The sequence below is a fragment of the Cololabis saira genome, chromosome 12 (assembly GCF_033807715.1).
Source record: "Cololabis saira isolate AMF1-May2022 chromosome 12, fColSai1.1, whole genome shotgun sequence".
Classification (NCBI taxonomy): Eukaryota; Metazoa; Chordata; class Actinopteri; order Beloniformes; family Belonidae; genus Cololabis; species Cololabis saira.
Window position 1 is genome coordinate 7,859,126 of NC_084598.1, and position 20,426 is coordinate 7,879,551.

A 20,426-nucleotide genomic window follows, 5' to 3' on the forward strand; every position below is an offset into this window, starting at 1 on the left:
AATTCCATTTTCAATTGTGCTTGATGATTTGGTTCTTTATTGATCCCCTTATCGATTCTCATTTGCAAAAAAAGGACAACAGTGAGGCAAATGGCGCTAATATGATAGGCAGTGTTCCTTAGTTAACTGCTACTGACGTTGGTCCGGAGCAGATCGAAAACATGTCATTCATTGATTGTTATTGCTGCTGTGTGTGCAAATGTTTTTTGCATGTTGGTCGTATTTCCTCCCTTTGACAAAATATTCACTTGGCAAGTATGGCTAGTTGCCCTATTGTCGTCGTTTTTACTGAAATGTATCCAGACCTTCAAGCGTTTGTATCGCTTGGGCGTCACGTTTACTATTGACAGCTGGCTATGATGACGTCATTCGTGCCCATTGGAATCAAAAAGGGAATCGTTTGCAAGTTTTGCAAACGATTCCAAGGAATTGAAACAATGGGAACCAGTTCTGAACAATAACCGGTTCTCGATTCCCATCCCTAGTGTTGAGTCTTATTACTCTCCTTGACAAAGATCATTTACACGTCACTGATGGCAGCGGTTCTGTAGAAATAAACATAATGCAGATAATGTATGTTGTGATTTTGGAGGTGTCTTCAAGACGACACATTTCTGAAGGATGTCCATTCATTTTTCAACAGAGCAGCACAAATCCACATTGACATGTTACAAAGGCATGACTGGGGAATGGGAGAATAGGTAGTGGAACCCTGCCTGCTGTCCTGACCTGTCCCAAACAGAGGAAGGATGGAGGATTTGAAAGATGAAAATGACCTATGATAAGATAAGATAAGATAAGATAAGATAATCCTTTAATAGTCCCACAGAAGGGAATTTTGCAGTTTACAGCAGCAAAGGGGATAGTGCAAAAACAAGAGGCATCAATAGGAATAGTAATAACACAGTAATAATAACACACTATAAACAGTAAACTGGTATATACAATAATAATAATAAGAAGAAAAATAAATAATAAGAAATACTAGTATATAAAAAAAATAACAGACGGATATTTACATAATTGCACGTGATGATATTGTATATATTAAGATGTTTTGCCAGAAGACTAGGACAAAGTGGCATCAGGTCACAAATTCATGCATTTAAGGTGTTACAAGTAGGAATAGCATAAAAAATAAAATACCAACTTATCTTGGAACGTGTCACAGGATTTTATCTAAGGTGCATATCACCTACAGTGAAATTAAAGTTAAAGTAGAGTACAAGTGTGTGATCTTGTTGTGTTTTTATGATTCATGGTCTCTGGTTAGTATTTGTTGTTGCAGTATGAAGTGTAGCAGGCACTACTTTAGAAGTAAAAGTGCTCTACATGGTGCAAACGTGATTATTAGTAATTTACAGAGAGTAAGTAAACACACCGGTCCTTTGCTCCAGTCCTGCTGCTGGAACTCGATCTGTTACACCGTGCTGGTAAAATCCAATTGGTGTAGCCAACACGGATGAGTTTGCATCGATCTCCCTGCCTCTCTCTCTGCCGCAGCAGACAACAGGTACTGTAGGAGGCATCGGTAGTTGCTAGAATGCACTAGCTTTGATGATATTTACCTCTAATTAAGTTTCTTCCCCAGAGATGGAGCTGGGAGGGAGTGAACGGAGATAAAAACCAGTCTGAGCAGAGCACTGTGCACCAATCAATCCTCTCCCCCATCCCTCTGGAGCCGGGGCAGGGAGGATGGATGGAAGACAGCTCTCTCATCCTGGCAAACTTGAGAGAAGTAATAAAAGAGCCATATCTCAGCTTTTACCTGAGGAGACAGTGGAGAAATGCCTCCATCCTTTGTGTTGTCCTCGAGTATTTTACAGTGAGGCAATAGCAGCGATTTATTTCCAATTTTATTGAAGCTTCCTCTACAATAAAGAGGGTTTTAGTGATAGAAGATATATCCCTGTCTCCGACAAAATTGAGATTTCATGTGTCTATTATTAGCCTGGTTAGTCCCCTGTAGGCTTCACATTGATATCAGTGTATTTAAATGAACAACGCGGTTTAGTTTTATAAACCCATGAGCTGAACTTTTGTTCTGGAGCGAGGGAAAACAAAAACAAAGGAAGAAGAGGAGAAGCTTTGCTCTGCTGAGCTATTAAAGTGTATTATGGATGACTAAATGGAGCTGTGGCTAGCGTTGCGTAATGTGTACACGGCTGCGGTGCAACACCGTTGCTTGGCGGGCGCAGGACTCGCTCTGATCCTTCTGCTTTGTGCCGTCCTTGATGTTTCCCAGGTGTGTAAAGTGCTGAACACCACCAGCATGAGCTGCTTTGCCCCGTCCCTGATGGCCGAGTACCACCCGAGTCTGGACACGGTGAAACACGCCGACGAGTTCGGCTTCATCTTCAACAACGTCCAGGCGCTGCTGGTCTACAACAACACCAACCTGCTCTACTACCCCAACCCGTACTTTGAGCCCCTCAGCACCTCCGGGGTCCTGGAGCAGAAACCAGGCTCACCCATCATCCTTAAGGTACACGCACACACGAGCACGGCTCTCCGCAGCATCCGCAGCATCCGCAGCATCCGCGCTCCCTTTTCACTTTTTTTTAAATGTTTTTTTTATTGTTTGCACTCATGAAAAGGAACATTAATCAGAGGAAAAAAGTTAAGAAAAGATGAGCAGGAGAGGTCATAAAAACCCCAAGGGCTTATAAGCGACACCCCCCTCGTAAAAAAACAATTAAAGCTGCAATCAGCGATGAATGGGCCACGACTCTCTATATCAAACCATTCAAAAGTTATGGCAGAAAGTAGGAACTAGCAGATATCGACCAATCAGATAAAGGAGCGGGGCTAATTCATGCCAATGGAGGTCAAGGACTCAATACCGAGTCCGATGACACCACCCAAATGTCTTTATCACAATCCGTTCAAAAGTTATGGCCGAGAATAGGGACTATCAAATATCGACCAAACAGAAGAAGGGGCGGGGCTAATTTGCACCAATTATGTTCAAGGACTCAACACCGAGTCTGATGACACCACCCACAAGTCTTTATGTCAAACCATTCAAAAGTTATGGCAGAAAGTAGGAACTATCAAATATGGACCAATCAGATGAAGGGGGGCAGGCTTTTTGGCTTCTATCGTCGCCACGGTAACGCTTTTGACTGAGAAAAGTAATGCACATCGTCGCAGGATGGAGACGCACATTTTGTTGTATACCACACCTGGGTTCCTGTTCGGTTTCGGCCATGGCGCCAAGAGACTTTTCCTTAAGTTGCGACATGATACAGGTGTGTACCGATTTTCGTGCATGTACGTCAAACCGTATTGTGGGGCTTGAGGCACAAAGTTTTCTAGGGGGCGCTGTTGAGCCATTAGGCCACGCCTATTATGCACGCATGCCAGGCCTGGCTTGCGTGCAAAATTTGGTGACTTTTGGGGCACCTTTAGGGGGACAGAAAGGCCCTCATTTCGTCGGAAAAATAAAAACGAGGGAAAAAAAATTCCTACATATACAATAGGGCCTTCGCACTGTAAGTGCTCGGGCCCTAATAATTCACAAAATCATATAAGCACAATACATAGGCCTATGCATAAAAATGATTATAAGCCACATTCACATCAGACACTTCATATACTGTTTCCCAGGACATCTTTGCTAATATATTTGAAAAGTTGTTGATGTTATTTTCATTGAAATTTCTAAAACAAGGTATTTTTAATTTATTTGTATGCTGTTTGTTAAGAATGGTAGAAAACTGAAAAACAGGAAGATGATTAGAAATATCTGTATAAAGAATACCAGATTTTATGACATCAGTCAATGCATTAGTAAAAATATTGTCCATCAATGTAGAGGATTGACTAGTTTCACTTCCTACCCAGCCGTCTCCTCTGCAGGCTAGCATCACCTGATGGATGCAGCATTGGTTTGTCATTACTTTGGTAGGAGAATCCTCATAAGTGTTTGACACAGAATTCATCGAGGGACGTATTTCAGTCATTTCTCCTGATCACCAGCTGTTCCCGCTCACCGCCGCGTGAAATATCTCACCATGTCTGATCTCGCAATTGAATCATATTTCATCGCAGCTGCACCAAACCGGAGGGTTTAATTTAGGTGACATATTGGCTTTGCGCATTTGTAAAATCCCTGATTTCCACTGAGCTATGTGTTTGTGTGCCTGGGCTTATTCCCTTACTTCACACCCCTTATATATCCGTCATCGTGTTCCTGCAGGGCCGGAACCTGATTCCCCCGGCGTCGGGAGGGGTGAAGCTGAACTACACGGTGCTGCTGGGAGAAACCCCCTGCTCCGTCACCGTGTCTGAGAGCCAGCTGCTGTGCGAGCCGCCCAACCTCACCGGACAGTACAAAGTTGTGGTCAGTGCTGGTGTTTATCTCTGTTTCTGTGTTTTCTAACTTCCTTTACCGCTCACTTTCCATCTGTTCCTGTATTTTGTGATTTCTTTTCCATAGTATTTGCCCTTTAAACTCTATTATTTGTGCTCTCATCAGTGTTCGTTCAGCTGAGAGAGAGGGGTTAAAGGGAGAGCGGCGCGCGCGTCTCTCACTGTCAAAAGGTTCTGACAGAAATCTTGGCAATTATTTTTCAGTTGCCTGCTCGCTTATTGAGTGCAAGCTCCCAAACTCCCAAACTATTTCTCGCTCTACATCAGCACCCAGGTGGGCATGTGTTTACCCTCGCCATAAGTTTCAGAATACAATATTTACTTCACTTTTGTCGGAATTGACTGGCCCGTGCATTAGTTATCAAGTGGAGTGTAAAGTTGCTTTCGTCAACGAAGATTAGGACTAAATATCGTCGTCAACGAACCTTTATCACCTGAGGAAATATATAATAATATAATAATAACCTTTATTTAACCAGGTAAGACTCATTGAGATTAAAAATCTCTTTTCCAAGAGCGACCTGGCCAAGAGGGCAGCATAAGTTACAACAGAAAACACAACAAAAAACAACAAACAGCAATCACACACTGTAGTGAGGAACACAAATTACATACAACATAAACGGGTCCATATAATTTGAAAACGAGACGAGACGCAACGAAAATGCTGGTCATGTGACGATAACGATAATTAAATATATAATGCAATATCGTAGAGGAATAAAAACCAGACTAAAATGTAGACTACAAAATAAAAACTCTGCTAAAATGTGTCTTCATTTTCATTGACCAAAATGAGACGAAATGTTCTAACAAAGATCCTTAATCTCCATTTTTTTAACTAGTTTCCTCTGGTTTAATGGCTGCAGCTTGGTGACGTCACAAAGTTAAGTAGAGAAAAGCTGGGATCTTTTCTGGGGGGGGAGAAGAAGAAGAAACATCTTTGGATACACTTTCCTACGTAGACGTGGAAAAGAAAACCCAATGTGTCGTCGAAAAAGAAAAAGACGGGAGAAATGCAGAAAAATAAATATGTCGTAAACTCAAATTAGAGTCTTCTGTATCTGGAATGAATGTATTCTTGAGTCTATAAGGTAACAATAATATAATAATAAGATAACCTTGTTTGAATTGTGAAATGGGTTTGGCTAAATACAATCTTTGACTAAAATAAGACTAAAATGCTCAGACTTTTTGTCGACTGAAACTTGACATGACTCAAAGGAGAATGAACGTGACTAAAACTCATAAAAACTAAAATGATAGCTTGACTCAAACTAAAATTGAAACAGGCTGACAGAAACAATACTAGTGCAGTAGATGCTAACGTGATAATAGAGTGCTTCTTCTTCACGTTGGGTGACAGCTCCTACAGTAGAACCTTGTGGATAACAGAGGATTCATGGCCATCGTGTGTGTTTGCATCTGTTTGCAGGTTCAAGTGGGCGGCCTGAGCGTGTCCCCCGGAGCCGTCCACATCATGTCCGACAGCCTGCTGACCCTCCCGGCCATCGTCAGCATCGCGGCCGGTGGAGGTCTCCTGCTCATCATCGTCATCCTCGTCCTCATCGCTTACAAGCGAAAGTCGCGTGAAAACGACCTCACGCTGAAGCGCCTGCAGATGCAAATGGACAACCTGGAGTCCCGGGTTGCACTGGAGTGCAAGGAAGGTTGGTATCAGGATAATTGCAAGGCCTTGCTTGCTCTGAAAATCCACTTACTGCTGCGATTTGAGCTTGGGATGAGTCTCAATGAGTTCCTTCCTATTGGACAGACTGTAATCAGCTAACAAGCTTAAATGTGTAATTGTGCATACGGTACCGTGAGTAAATTACTGCTGGTCTTTCTGCATCAGATAAAGCTGTGAAATAGTCTTGGATTCTGGGTCAGTGAGTCACCCTGGTTTCTATCAAAACAGATTCAGCGGGTTAGCTTGTCCCTGCGTTTGACCCTTCAAGTCGCTCATCAGACACATTACTCTATGCATGCTTTGCTACGTTATGAATCTAAACTTGCAACTGCTATAATTCAATGCGCAATGGTTCGGTTAAACCAGTGTGTGATTGCGTTGTCGTTATCGGACACACATTCCTCACCCGACACCCTGCCTGCTCCCTCGTGGATAAGAGAGCGGAGCAGCTAATCTGTTCCATGACCTTGTGCTCAGGTGGAGCAGCAGAAAAACCTCAGCCTGACCTCCACTTATCCTTTTACAAAGCAGAAACATACAGTTCCACTTCCACGTTAAAGCTTTCTCATAAATATTGCAGATTTTCCCCAGATGTCGTCATCAGTGTCTTTACAGCCAAGAAGGAACACTGTTCATTAGCCAGAGAGGACCTTGATACTTATTTTTTCCAGTCACCCTTGATTGAATTTGAATTTGAATTTGAATTTGAAGATTTTATTTCAAACATGCATGTTAAAAAAAGAATAGAAAAAAGTAAAAAAATAAAATACAAATATATATATATATATATATATATATATATATATATATATATATATATATATATATATATATATATATATATGAGTCTACAAGTAAACACTTATCCAGTCCTACCCCTGAATCTGACATACATTCTTACATGTAAGAGTTTCAATAAGCTTACTTATAAAACACACATATCCAAATACCCCTACTTTAATAAATATTCAATATAATTATATATATATATATATATATATATATATATATATATATATATATATATATATATATATATATATATATATATATATATAGTAAAAAACTAAACAAATCAAAGCAAACAACAGAAAACAAAACAAACGCCCAGCATTTAGTTGTGCTACTATGTATGTATGTACTAATAGAAGTAATTATAATGCATAGTATTACATTATCATTACTTTACTATAATACTACAATATAATAGGGAACAATAGACAGAAATGGTATAACAATGTACTTGAATAACCATATAAGAGTAGATATATTACTGTATATATACACGGGTTCATATAAATCTATATATCGTCATATCTACATATAACTATAAATCAATATATATTAATAGAGATATAGATATAAATCTATTAGATTAGCTTTTGTTATGTTATCTTGCAATGAAAATAAAACCACTTGCATCAAAGAACTGTCAAATAATAGAAAGGTATGGCAGATAGACAGTCTGCAAACAGGGAGTATCAGGCAGCCTTGGGAAGGGAAGATGTTTAATGTTTTAACCATCAGCCGCGGCGAGGAGGCTTGTGCCTGGCAGGGTGGATTTAGATAGGTACCCGGGTTCCTGTGCAGGTTCCCAGGAGGCGCAGGGGGCGGCGAGGCCAGGAGCTCAGGTCTAAGACTGGTTGATGGGGGTTTTAGCAGCGATGCCAGGGGCCCTCTGCTGCTTCCCTGATAGGTTGCAGGCGGGGAACCTCCCCGAGGGCCGGCCAGGCAGAGGAACAGAGTAACAGAGCTGTGGGCCTGAACGCCAGGCAGCCGGGATGGAGCCAATTAACTTGTGCTCACCTGCAGCCTCGCTCCGAGATGACACACTCTTTGGGGCCTTTGCTGCAGCCAATTTACAGGCTGGGAGATAAAAATGAGTTAGAAAATCAGGGACGGGGTGTGTGTGTGCGTGTGTGTGTGTGTGTACACGGGAGAGATTGTGCACGTGAGCTATGATACACCGAATTCCTCTGACTTGAAGATGAACTTTGGCTTCCTGTCATTTTCATTATACCGACAGTAAACACCATGGAGATAAGAGGGATTCACTGCTCGGTCCTCGGGGATTAAAGAGCAACTTGAGTTCTATGATGAATTTAAAGTATTTTCACTCTGACGGGTCTCTCTTTTCTGTCTCCTCCCCGTAACCAGCCTTTGCAGAGTTGCAGACGGACATCAATGAACTCACCAGCGATCTGGACAGAGCTGGCATCCCCCATCTGGACTACAGGACGTACGTCATGAGAGTGCTGTTCCCTGGGATAGAAGACCACCCCGTCCTCCGAGAACTGGAGGTAACTAGTTCAAACTTAGCAAAAAAGGAATTTCAAGGGAGAAAATGTCTGAGACACAGCAATTGCTTTAAGAATGGGAAAAGGCAAGTCAATCAGAAGTTAAAACAAGAGCGAGGGGGGGGCTGCAGAGTGTGTTTTATTTGTTTATTTGTTCATTTATTAGGATCCCCATTAGCCATCACTCCGTTGTGGGAGTAATGGCTATTATTCCTGGGGTCCTCACCCTCCTCACAATTATATACATAATAGAAACATACAGAATAACAATAAAGTATGGAATTATACATGGTAGTAACACGGAAAAAACTACAATATTAAGATAATTTACCACAGTGTCGACAACATGGCAAAAACTCAAAATCTTACCAAGAATATTTGTCTTATTTCTAGTTAAAATGTCTCATTTTTATTCAAAAAATCTCATTCCACTTAAAACAATTCATTTCCAGAAAAATAACTTGTTATTTGACATTTTTCACCTGTTTCAAGTAAATTTTCACTTGAAATAAGTTGATCAAATCTGCCAGTGGAACAAGATTTAACTTCTCATTACAAGCAAAAAAATCTTGTTCCACTGGAAAAAAAATTCTACTTATTTTAAGTGAAAATCTACTTGAAAGAGGTGAAAATTGTCAATTAACAAGTTATTTTTCTGGTAATGACTGGTAATGACACTTTTAAGTTTTAGTGTTTTAAGTGTAATGAGATTTGTTTGACTAAAAATGAGACATTTTAACTAGAAATAAGACAAATATTCTTGTTAAGATTTTGAGTTTTTGCAGTGTACTAATTACAATTGGAAAAGATTGTTAAAACCTGTTTTCACTCCAACTCAATACCTAGGCTTATGAAAGCAAAAAACAACAAAAACAAAAGCTTACCAAGAAACCCAGAAGTCAGATATTAGTCAGATATTATACACACACCTTTATAAAATCATCTTTTTCAGTTTATTTTTAAAACTACTCTCAAGTAATAAGAGCTCAGGTGGAAGTGTGTAAGTTCTCGGCAGATTAATGTGAATCTGTAGTTTACTACTTGACTTGTGTCATGGTTATTATCTGTTATTGGTTGGCACTAGTTGTAAATATAAGCAGTTAGGTTTACCAACAGAATCTATATTCTTTATAAACAAAATAAGACTGCATGTCAGTCTGTCTTTTACCATTAGACATGATAGTCTGTCATGCATTTCTCTGTCCTCCCTCACCGTTGCTCCTGCAGGGGAACGTCCATAAGCATGAAACTGCTCAAGGGGAAAGTGTGTCACTTATCCCTCCCACACTGTTGTCTCACACATGCATATAGTCATTCCTGCTGGGCAGCATACACACACACACACACACACACACACACACACACACACACACACACACACACACACACACACATATATGTACCACAGATAGAGGCTCCCTCGTGGAAAACAGGGAGCCAGCACAATGCTATTTCACCCACCAGCAGCTGCAGTATGAGGGTAATGAAGTGAGTAATTCCTCCTCCTCAAGCAGGAGGGTGGGTTCCTCCACTCAGGGAAAAAAAACTGGTCGGTTTACACTTTTTGCTCTTCGTGGGATCAATTGTAGCATTAGGAAAAAATATGATATCATGAGGAATGTAAACAGTGTCCAGTGGATGAAAGTACGAGTAATGAAATTGTCCAAAGCAATGGATATAGAATTTGTGTGCAGCAATAAAACAGTTAACAGTTGTTCAACACATCAACATCATGTGACAGGCTCCCCCGCTAGAAAAAGACAAGTCAGTTATCAGTACTTCAGTGGCTAAAAGATGTTATGTGTATTGTCTTTCCTGGAAAGTCTGACATTTGGCATGTAAGTGAAATGGCTCACAGAGCTTCTTAACAGAGTCCTAGTCAATAATTCATTAGAATCTTCTCAGTTACCCGCCATTAGTGAGAGTTTCTGTCTGCCTGGAGTGAAACATGAGTGAGGAGTTTTGATGCCTTTGGAAAAATCTTTAGTTTGTGCGAGACAAGGTCAAAGTGAAAGTTGAGGAGAGACAACAGTTTGAGAAGAGTTCGGAGCGTCACTGGTCAAATCACTGCTGGACACTATTAGCCTCAACGCACGCATGTTATCCTGACTGCGTCTTCTGTGCAGGTTTCAGGTAACGGCCAGCAGAACGTGGAGAAGGCCCTGAAGCTGTTTGGTCAGCTCATCAACAACAAAGTGTTCCTGCTCACCTTCATCCGAACGCTGGAAATGCAGCGCTCTTTCTCCATGAGAGACCGCGGCAACGTGGCCTCGCTCATCATGACCGCCCTGCAAGGCCGGCTGGAATACGCCACCGATGTCCTCAAACACCTCCTGTCCGACCTGATCGACCGCAACCTGGAGAGCAAGAACCATCCCAAGTTGCTGCTGCGCAGGTAACGGGGCAGCGAGCTGCTGCTGCAGGGACGAACGGGCTGATGCAGATACTGATGCTTCTACATAGCTGCTTTAATATGTTTGGATAATTAGATTTGTTAGTAATCATCACCTTTAAAGGCTCTGAGTAAAATGTACGGAAGAGTATTAGGGCCATGCAGGAGAAAAAATATTTGAGAGGGGAAGTTTTTTTTTTATTGTGCACTTCAAGAAAATGTCCAGAAAAAAGTCTAAATGTCGAGATTAATGTTGAAATATAATTTCGAGAAAAAAGTTGAAATGTCGAGATTAATGTTGAAATACAATTTCAAGAATAGAGTCGAAGTTTCGTGAATAAAGTCGAAATTTGGAGAATAAAATCCAGTTATTAGAGCAACTGACATCTCTGCAGCAGCAGCTGTAACTAACTAACTAACTAACTTACATCCTTGGAGTGGAACGTTAAGGAGATGTTTCTGAAGTTATGAAACTGCATATGTGTGATATCTGCGTGCGTATGTTTCAAATCAATATCGTAAAGCCAATACTTGTATTCTGAACCAAATTTTGACTTTTTTTCAACATTTTGACTTTTTTCTCGACATTTCGACTTTTTTCTCGAAGTGCATAATGAAAAAAAAATCTTCTTCCTCTGAAATATCATTTTTATTTTTCTCCTGCCTGGCCCTAATACTCTTCCGTAAAAATGACATGCTACAGTAAGCATGACACAAAAAAGCTAACAAAAACCTCTGTAATACTTCCACTTAGTCCTGTTTTTCCCCCATTTGAGAGATGTGGCTTCTTTTCCTTCCATTTCAAACCATCATCTACTCTTGTCCAAAACACCGACACTATTGTCCTCAGAAAAATTTCCCTCATCCTTGAGATGCAGACGGATGCTGAATGTCGGCCTGATAGGCCGGGCATCCCGTCCTGCCATGTGTGTGTTGTGTTTCCCAGTTTCTGTTGGGGGGTTTGTCCTGAGGCTGAACCAGCTCTTGTCTGACGTTGGTGTTGGTTTGGAAGTGGACGGATATGTTGTGTCTGGAGAAGATCCTTTGACATTTCTCGTGTGGGATGACAAGATCTATGCACCTGTGTTTCTAGACAAAAGCCCAGTTTGGACATCCACAGGTTTGAACTGCCGTCTCGATGTGCCTGCGCTCCTTTTCCTTTTCTTCTTTCTTAGTGGGAATATTCTCAGCCCGTTGGTGTAGAGTTCTGATGGCAGACAGTTTGTGTGAGTCTAAAGCACATACTGCTTTGTGTGTTTGTGGGTTTCCAGTAAACTCAGACTGCCAGTCAAGAAATGGCATCTGCTTTAACAATCAATAGTAATATTCCAGTAGCACTGTTTCTAATGTTTAATTTATTTTTAAAAAATGAATATGCGACCTCATTGTGTTCTGCGTATATGCAGTCGTAACTCCCCAGCGGTTAGTTATACACACACCAGAACACAGTTGTCTTTTAAAATCCTGTGCAGAAGAGCAGTGCTGCAGGAGCATGTTGATGCATATTGACAGAAAGATGGGGATTGATTTAGAGCTGCGTGTTCCTTCCCCTTTTCTTTGGTGATAACTAGTTAACTCATTCAGATTTTCCTGGGAAGAGACAGTTTGCAGAATAAGTCCTGTAATAGGTGCTACAGTGCATTTCCAGTTTCCCCAGATAAACGACGTGCCCCATTCACGCCAGAAGAGACATCTGAATTCTCCTCCTCCTCTCGATTGCTCCGTTTCTCCCACTGCTCTCTCTTAATGTCGGAGTCGCTTACGATCCGAGCTCAGGCTCCTCATTAAACATTCACATGTGGCTTAACTGAACTTTTGTCTTTGCAGAATGCATTGTTTTCCTGGGGAGTTTACGTTCTGTATTAAAAGTTTAAAGACGTAGCAAGTGTATGCCTAAGTGCCTTCTACTGCCTCTCTTGGCTGTCAACATATAAAAACCGGTTAAAGGATAGACAATTAACAGTTAGCTCAACATATGTGTGTACAGTAGGGTCTTGCTTAAATGCCGTGTCTGATGTTGGTTGGATGAGTAATAACCTCAGACAGCTGAATCATGTTGCTGCTTTGCTTCAAAACAATACCTTTTGTCTGACGTCGTTGTTCCTTTAGTATCTCCATTTAAAAGCTCCCGTCAGTCGTCAGATACATGTTCCATACCAGACAAATGAAGACATGCACATAGACAAAAGGATAAAGGCAACGCAGCTTAAGACTGACCTGGATTAAGTTGTTGATTTTTTTCCAACAGCCGGCACCCCCCGCCCCCCGTCTTCCTCTTCTCACCGCTGAGTTTTCATTATTGTGGCTCATTAAGAACACAGTGGTACATAATCCTCAGGTCCTCGCAGTTGCAGCCTGGAAGGGGGAAATATCCTCCAGTTTTTACCATGCACTCCCCATTTTTGTGAGGAATTTAAAGGATTAACAATTTGACATGGCTCTGTGTTGTTGTTGCCGTCTTCATCGCTTATTTAGAGAAAAGCCAACAACAGTGGAGCCAGCCAGCTGACTCTGTGTGATGATACTCAGATTTAACATCTCTTCTAGCAGTTCTGTTGTTTGTGCAGGCTGTAGAATGACGCCGCTTAGCTGTGCTTTATTGCCATTTTCTAGTGCAGTTGCCTTTTTTTTGTTATGGGCTTTCCATATTTGAGTACGCTGTGTTACGTTTAACAGCCTGGCGAAATGCTCGCTGCTATTCCCGCCAAGACTCCCCTCTGCTTTCTGGTTGGTATTGATTATTAACATGTAAACAGTACTCAGGCTGTGTTGAAAAAATCGATTTTCCGATTCTAAATCGATTGTCATATTGATTCCTAAAAATCTATTTGTATGTCTAGATCAATTTTTTTTTCACCATTACATTACAACTTTTGGTATTTTTTTGTTTATACCCAAAAAAGGAATGTTTTGTTGGACACGAGAATAACTGGTGCCATGTTTTTGCCTTTAAATATGTTTAAAGGTATGAAAACATTAAAGTTCTCAATTATAATTGCATAAATTGTCTATATTTCATTACTTTATATACTGTCTTTGGGTTACATTTGAATAAAATGCTAAAAACCAAGTTTTCCAAAATTAAAAACCGAAATACACCGAAAATGGAAAAAATTAAAACGGAATCTGGGAAAAAATAAAACCGATTTCATACGTCTTTGTTTGCTGCCCCGGATCTGTTTGGTAATTCTGACCCACGATGTTTCTAAAAGCAGTTCTATCAGCATTCTGGGAGCCATCATTAGTTGCCAATACTTGCTGTTGAATCTCAATATAATAATGATATTAATATGTTGCAGAACTACACAGTCATATAATTCATGCAACAGCTCAAAAAACATAATAACACTAACCCAAATCAATATCAGAATCGAATCGGATTGAATCAAATCTTGGTAATCGATTCTGAATCTAAAGGATTGGAATCGAATTGATTCTTGCCATTTGCATGGATCCCCAGCCCTAGTAAACAGTCACTTCATGTGCTGTCCAAACGTGTCAGTCGGAGGACTCATAACATGGCGCACCAGCTTAGTGGAGCGATGAATAAAACATCGTCAGCTGTATGAGAATCCAGCGGCGGTAGAAGTGTCATACTTCCAAAGTAAGCATGAGTAGCTCCAGGTCAAGCAGTCATCCTCTCGTTTATTTTACCATGAGTATGAAAGTCAATCTGAAGTTGGTTTTGGTTGTAGCAGAGAGCGTAGCGTCAGTCGTCAGTGGGTACTTTTGTCAGGAGGGCAACAAGTCTGGGAATGTTAAGCCTTTTTAAAGAGAACTGGATTTCCACACAGGCCTTAATTTTTTTTTTTTGTCCTCATATATTAATGGTTAATACCAAGTTGGTAAAAACCTAAGGCATATATATGTATTTTTAATATATAATATATATCATATATATTTATTTTATTAATTTATATATATATATATATATATATATATATATATATATATATATATATATATATATATATATATATATATATATATATATATATATATATATATATATATATATATATATATATATATATATATATATATATATATATACATACAGGGGTGTAACAATATATCGTGCCACGAAATTTCATAAGCTAAATAACAGTCATGTTGCATTTTGAGTTTGGGACTTTTCGTGGTTTATTTATTTACTTGTATTTATTTATTTAATTTTAGTTGTTACATTTCTGGAAAAGAAAAAAAGTAAAATCATACATGAGAGAAACTATTCAGTTTGTGGCAAAATATTTGTACTTGTATGAAACTGAAGATGCATAATGCAAACCTGACATTTACTTTTAGTTCAGTTTGTGGAAAATGGTTGGCCTGGCTTTCTCTTTAAAACTTAGTTTTACAGTTATAAAGCATTACAAACTGTAACAATAGGGCAAACGCACAGCATTGTTTTGTATTTTCTGTCTTTTAAATAAAAGACAATTTTTTCCAGTCATATGTTCCTCATTCAAGGTTGTTAAAAAAATACTGCTATAATATCGTATGGTATCGTTATCGTGACTTCAATATCGTGTATTGTACTGTATCGTGAGATTAGTGTATCGTTACACCCCTAGTAACTGTGTGTGTGTAAAGTCAAACCAATGCTCTACCTGAACTGTAAATATCTTCTCAGTAACTCTATCCACATAGGCCTTTTAATGTTAAGATGAATACTTGTTTTCGACTATGATGTTAGAAAGTTACTGTAATGTTCCACACGATTATTTGTTAGAGGGACGTTGGACGGATAAAACAGTCTATTATTAGATGATAGAAGCCAATAGACTCACACCAAAATAAATTATTATTTAGAGCTTCTGACAAGACTCCCAAATGTCACAGGGTCTCTGTAGACAAGCGGAGGTAAGTGCACCTTTGCATGTGTACAAAAAGGGTCTAAAAAGGGCTTAAAAAGGGTATCTCTGTCGGGTCGCTGCCATCTTTATACAAGAGGAATAACAATGTTGTGCATACTACTGTTAATAGACGTAAAAGGGAAAATAGTCCGGGGCCTCTCCTGCTAACACTTGCCAGTGTTGACTACGTTTACATGCAGTCAAAATTCGGGTTATTGCTAATATTCCGCTTACTAAAACATTCGGAATAATCTGTTTCCATGCGTGAGCAAACAGGGTTATCCCTGTTTACATGGTAATTAATCATTTGGGATATCTGGATCAAACCAGCAATGCTCGGAGAACGTCATGACGTAATTCCCGTCATTTCTGCTTCTTCTTCCTGTATCCAAATTCAAAACAAATGCTGCTCCGGGCAACTTTTCCCTCACCTTCTTGTAAATCTCGCTATCCCGGTACTTTCTACCGTCTACAAATGCCAAAATGTTAATATCCTTCATTACATTTATGAAGTGATTAGTCTCCTCCTCACTCCAAAAGTGTGGCGTGTTCTTGCGTTTCTCCGTGTTTATAAGAACTTCCTGGACTCAATAGACCAGGATTCCTTGTGAACAGAGCATGCGCAGAAAACAAATTCCTGTTCCGTTTGATCGGGATTATACCGTTTGGTGTTTACATGGTCGAATATTCGGGTTTTAAAAGGAGTAACCCAGGGCTCATATTCAGGTTTTTAAAAACCTGAATATGAGCAAATTCGGGTTATTCAAAGGGGTTAATGGTGTTTACATGGCCGTGCAAAACCGGGTTATTGCTAATATTCAGGTTTTAAAAGGGTTATTGACTGCATGTAAACGCAGTCATAGATATATAAATGCTGATTCTGTTTGATGGAAGTATGTGTTTAAAACAAAAGGGTACAGGGTGGATGTACCGCTTTACACTGCCATTCAGAGTGGAGGTGCCTTGTGATATGTGCATATTACACGGCACTATACGGCATATTGGTGTGAAATAAAGAAGCTATGACACATCAGGGCCACAATGCTGATCCTCCAGCACAGCAAAGCTCACAGATTTACCGAACCCCGGTCTCTGCGCCTTCAGTGGGATGTTAGAGCGCTGTGCCATCAATACACTCAGCAGAGAGGAGAAATAGTATCAAAGGAGAAATGTTGAGGAAAAACAAGGAAATTAGGATTCAATAACAGTAGTATAACTAATAAACTATTCAATTAACGGGATTAAGCAACAGATGTTCTCTGTGTGTTCCATGCAGATATATGTTCAAGTTTCAAGTGCAGCACATTATAGATGTATTATGCAAAGTCCCTCCCTAATTAACATTAAACTTCTGGCCTCTTACATTCTATGGAAAACCGTTTTTATAGATTATTTTCTCACATGAGACGACTCTCCGATGCATTTGTATTTAATTACTGGTGCACTATCTATAATTTATTGATAATGAAGTGATAATGAATGTGTTATATAAGCCTACAGTTTCTACATTAATGCTAAATAAAAGTCATAGCTGACTTGGCTGTAATATTACTGATAAACATAGTTTGACTTTTGATCAAAGCCAATAAAGGCTGCATTACTGGTCTGCAGGGTTAAGATAAGATAAGATAAGATAAGAAATCCTTTAATAGTCCAACAGAGGGGAAATTTGCAAAGGACAGCTGAGTCCAATAGCTGCTAAAATAGCTGCTTTTGCTGACAGGAAGTTGAGCTTTTGGTGTTCATTTGCTTGAAGTAGTTATTTACATGTGCAAGACATGTTCATACATTTGGAATAAAATGGAACTTTTCTGCTGTACTCCTGAATGCAACTTAGATGGGCTGAGGTAACATTTCACAAATGTAAAAATAATAACATTACTGAATGAACAGAAAATAGATTGATTTGAGCTAGTAGGTTTCTCAGTGGTAGTTGCAGAGAACACGATTGCTCATTTCATTGGCTGACTGGCTTCTATTTGAGCACCCATGGGGAGTTTATCAGTCTTTTGCTTCCCTTTTATAATCGACTAAGTGCTTCATGTACAGTAAATTACATTTCTGCAGTATGGAGGTAATACCTTCAGACAGCTGAGTTCCTTGAAACACGCTCGCTCATGTTCCTCTGAGGTGTGTTTTTCAGGAAAATTCATGTCTCTTCAAACAGAGTTCAAATACTTTCCGTTTCCTTTGTCTTGATAGAGAAAGATTTCAGGTCACAGATACTTTCATTCTCCTAAAAGCTTCTTGAAAGCAGCATTGAAGCATTTGATTTCACACTTCGGTGCACCAAGTGGTATCGATGCAGCTCCTCCTGATGTTTGCATTTTGGGTTTTGAGAGGTATTGTTCTTTCTTTCTGTCTGCTGCTCATCCACACCTTCCCTCTCTTCCCTCTTTTCCCTCTCTTCCCTCTCTTTCCTCACTGGCCTCTTGTTCGGTCTGCCATTCATCAAACCCAAGGCTGGAAAATTGAACCTCTTTGCCCGGTGTCATGCGGCTCTTGCAAGTTTATTTGATAGGTGCAGTGAAAGACAGACACGTAGGAAGTGGGGGCAAAATATGCCACGACTGGAATCGAACCTGCGTCGCTGTACATGGGAAGGTTTACATAAGTCGCCTGCTCAACCTGTTGAACTATACGGGCGCGCACGCGCTCGTGTTGAATTTTGCATTTGTCACGCAAATAACTTGGAGGGGAAAAAAATCCACTCTCAAAATGGCAGGGGAAAAAAATGCACGGCCAAACGAAAATATGAAGATAAACACAGAACGTTTTTAACAGAGTATATATGTAATATAATTTAAATATTAATATTTGAGCAATACATCACGGCAGGCCGTCGTATATGCTCATTATATCACAGCTGAGGGGCGTCTCCGGCCCGACGCGAAATTATGTATTATTACTTACTTAATTACTATATAAAACGGCTACCAATAATGTAAATATGAAAGAGGAATACACAATTTATTAGTTCAGGGGTGTCCAAAGGCGGTCCTCGAGGGCCAGTGTCCTGCATGTTTTAGTTGTTTCCCTGCATCAACACATCATTCTAATTAACGGTCGTCACCACCTTGTCATCAAAGTCTGGATAGTTCTGTTGATGACCAAGCTCCTTGTATCACGGTTTGATAAAAAAAGGGACGCATCTAAGGGACACCGGCCCTCAAGGACCAACTTTGGACACCCCTGATGTAGTTTTTAATTAATGAGAAATACATATTATCCAGTAAAAATAGCCCCACTGTGGAAAAAAATAGTCCCATCTCTCCAGATGTAGCTCCGCATGTCGTCTTTTGCTCGTCTTTTTTTCGGAGACGGGCACTCCTCAATCCATTCATCCATCGTTAGCTCCTCCCCAGAGATCAAATTTAACGTCAACATGCCAAATTAATTGTTAACGAAAATAAAAAATAAACTTTAACACCAGCTACTTTTTGCTACCTGCTGTAACCATCAAAAAATATGTAACAGTTGGTTGTTGTCATGGATACATAGAGCATGGCTGCACAGGTCCAGTCCTTGTGCAACCGGTCCAGGTTGGAGTCCGTTCCTTCCTCCCCTCTCTCTCTGCATCCTCCTGCTAAAAAGCCACTGTCCATAAATCCCACTACTGCTGGAACATCTTAAAAAACAAGGATGAGGTGGGCGAACCTTTGAATACGCGGTCCTCACTCTACGTTCACACATCCACCCCGGTTCCCTGTGGCTCACGTCGGTTTGTCACAGTAACTTTCATCCCACTTCTTTCAGTCAGCCTGACACCCGAGAGCAGCCTTTAAAACAGATGGAACATGGCTGCGGATACAACAATACAACAATGGATAAAGGAACCAAAAACAAGCCACACCACAAAAAGGTGGGGATGAAAAGTTGAGGCATTGTGGGAAAAATTAGGTACTTGAAACAAGTTTATCAAATAATGAGTTTCCACAAAACGCAGCTACAGTTTTTTCTGGTGAGGTTTAAATTTAGAGACATGAATGAGATGACTTTTTCTTTCTTTTTTTTTTAATTACCTTGGATAATAACTGGTAAAATAAGCCCTTTTCTCAACCTGCTAAACATACTGGCTGTTTGTTTTCACTAGTCTAGTCTGCAGCCGTCATTAGTTCATTTGTTCATCCCAGACATGGAAGTCTGTGTCTCTTCAGTTTGGTTTCATTTATTTCTTAATATCTTTTCAGTGCAGTTAATTAGTTGTAATAGCCTGTAAAGTGTCTTTCTTTACCTTTTGTCATGCACTGAGATCAAGAAGGGACTCAAATGCAATGATCAGAGCTAAAATTGGTCTAAAGGTCCAAAATGTAGGTTGCTGAGCCGGCGCCGAGACTAAACCTCAAATCAGTCGAACTAGACGGATAATCCCGAACCCATGACAACATTGGCAGAAAAAGGATAAAAATCAATGACAAAGGGCACACAAACGGAACCGAGGATGCATTTAAAGTTTGCTTCTTTTGGTTTACACCAAAGAAGAAAATCATACACTTACTTCAGTTAGCCAGCTTCTTTTGGCATTCCTGTTGGCATGGCAACCGTCAACGAGCCAAAAGATACAGCAGAGGAAACGTGGGACAAGTGGCTGTCTGATCAAACCAAGCATCCGAGGTGTGAAAGTACACTAAGGCAGTCTTGCAATGAATGAATAAAGATGAGGGTATAATGATGTGTGTGACGGCTAGTAACGGACAGGTGTGAACGCCAAGAACATAAGATCGTTGCATCAGAAAGACACAAAGCAGGGAGAGAAGAAAAGCAGGAGAAGTAAAATAGAGAAACATGTAAGTAGTATGGAATTATAGAAATATCAC

The 20,426-nt window shown here is 40.1% G+C and overlaps 1 protein-coding gene across 1 annotated transcript in view; it reads left to right on the forward strand.

The window, feature by feature from the left end:
* The window catches only part of plxna2 (plexin A2), a 265,758-nt gene that overhangs the window by 201,950 nt on the left and 43,382 nt on the right, over positions 1-20,426 (forward strand). The window contains exons 18-22 of the mRNA XM_061735348.1: positions 2,246-2,485; positions 4,202-4,345; positions 5,810-6,044; positions 8,222-8,364; positions 10,488-10,756. Coding sequence (XP_061591332.1) covers positions 2,246-2,485; positions 4,202-4,345; positions 5,810-6,044; positions 8,222-8,364; positions 10,488-10,756 — 1,031 coding nt within the window. The remainder of the gene's footprint in view (positions 1-2,245; positions 2,486-4,201; positions 4,346-5,809; positions 6,045-8,221; positions 8,365-10,487; positions 10,757-20,426) is intronic.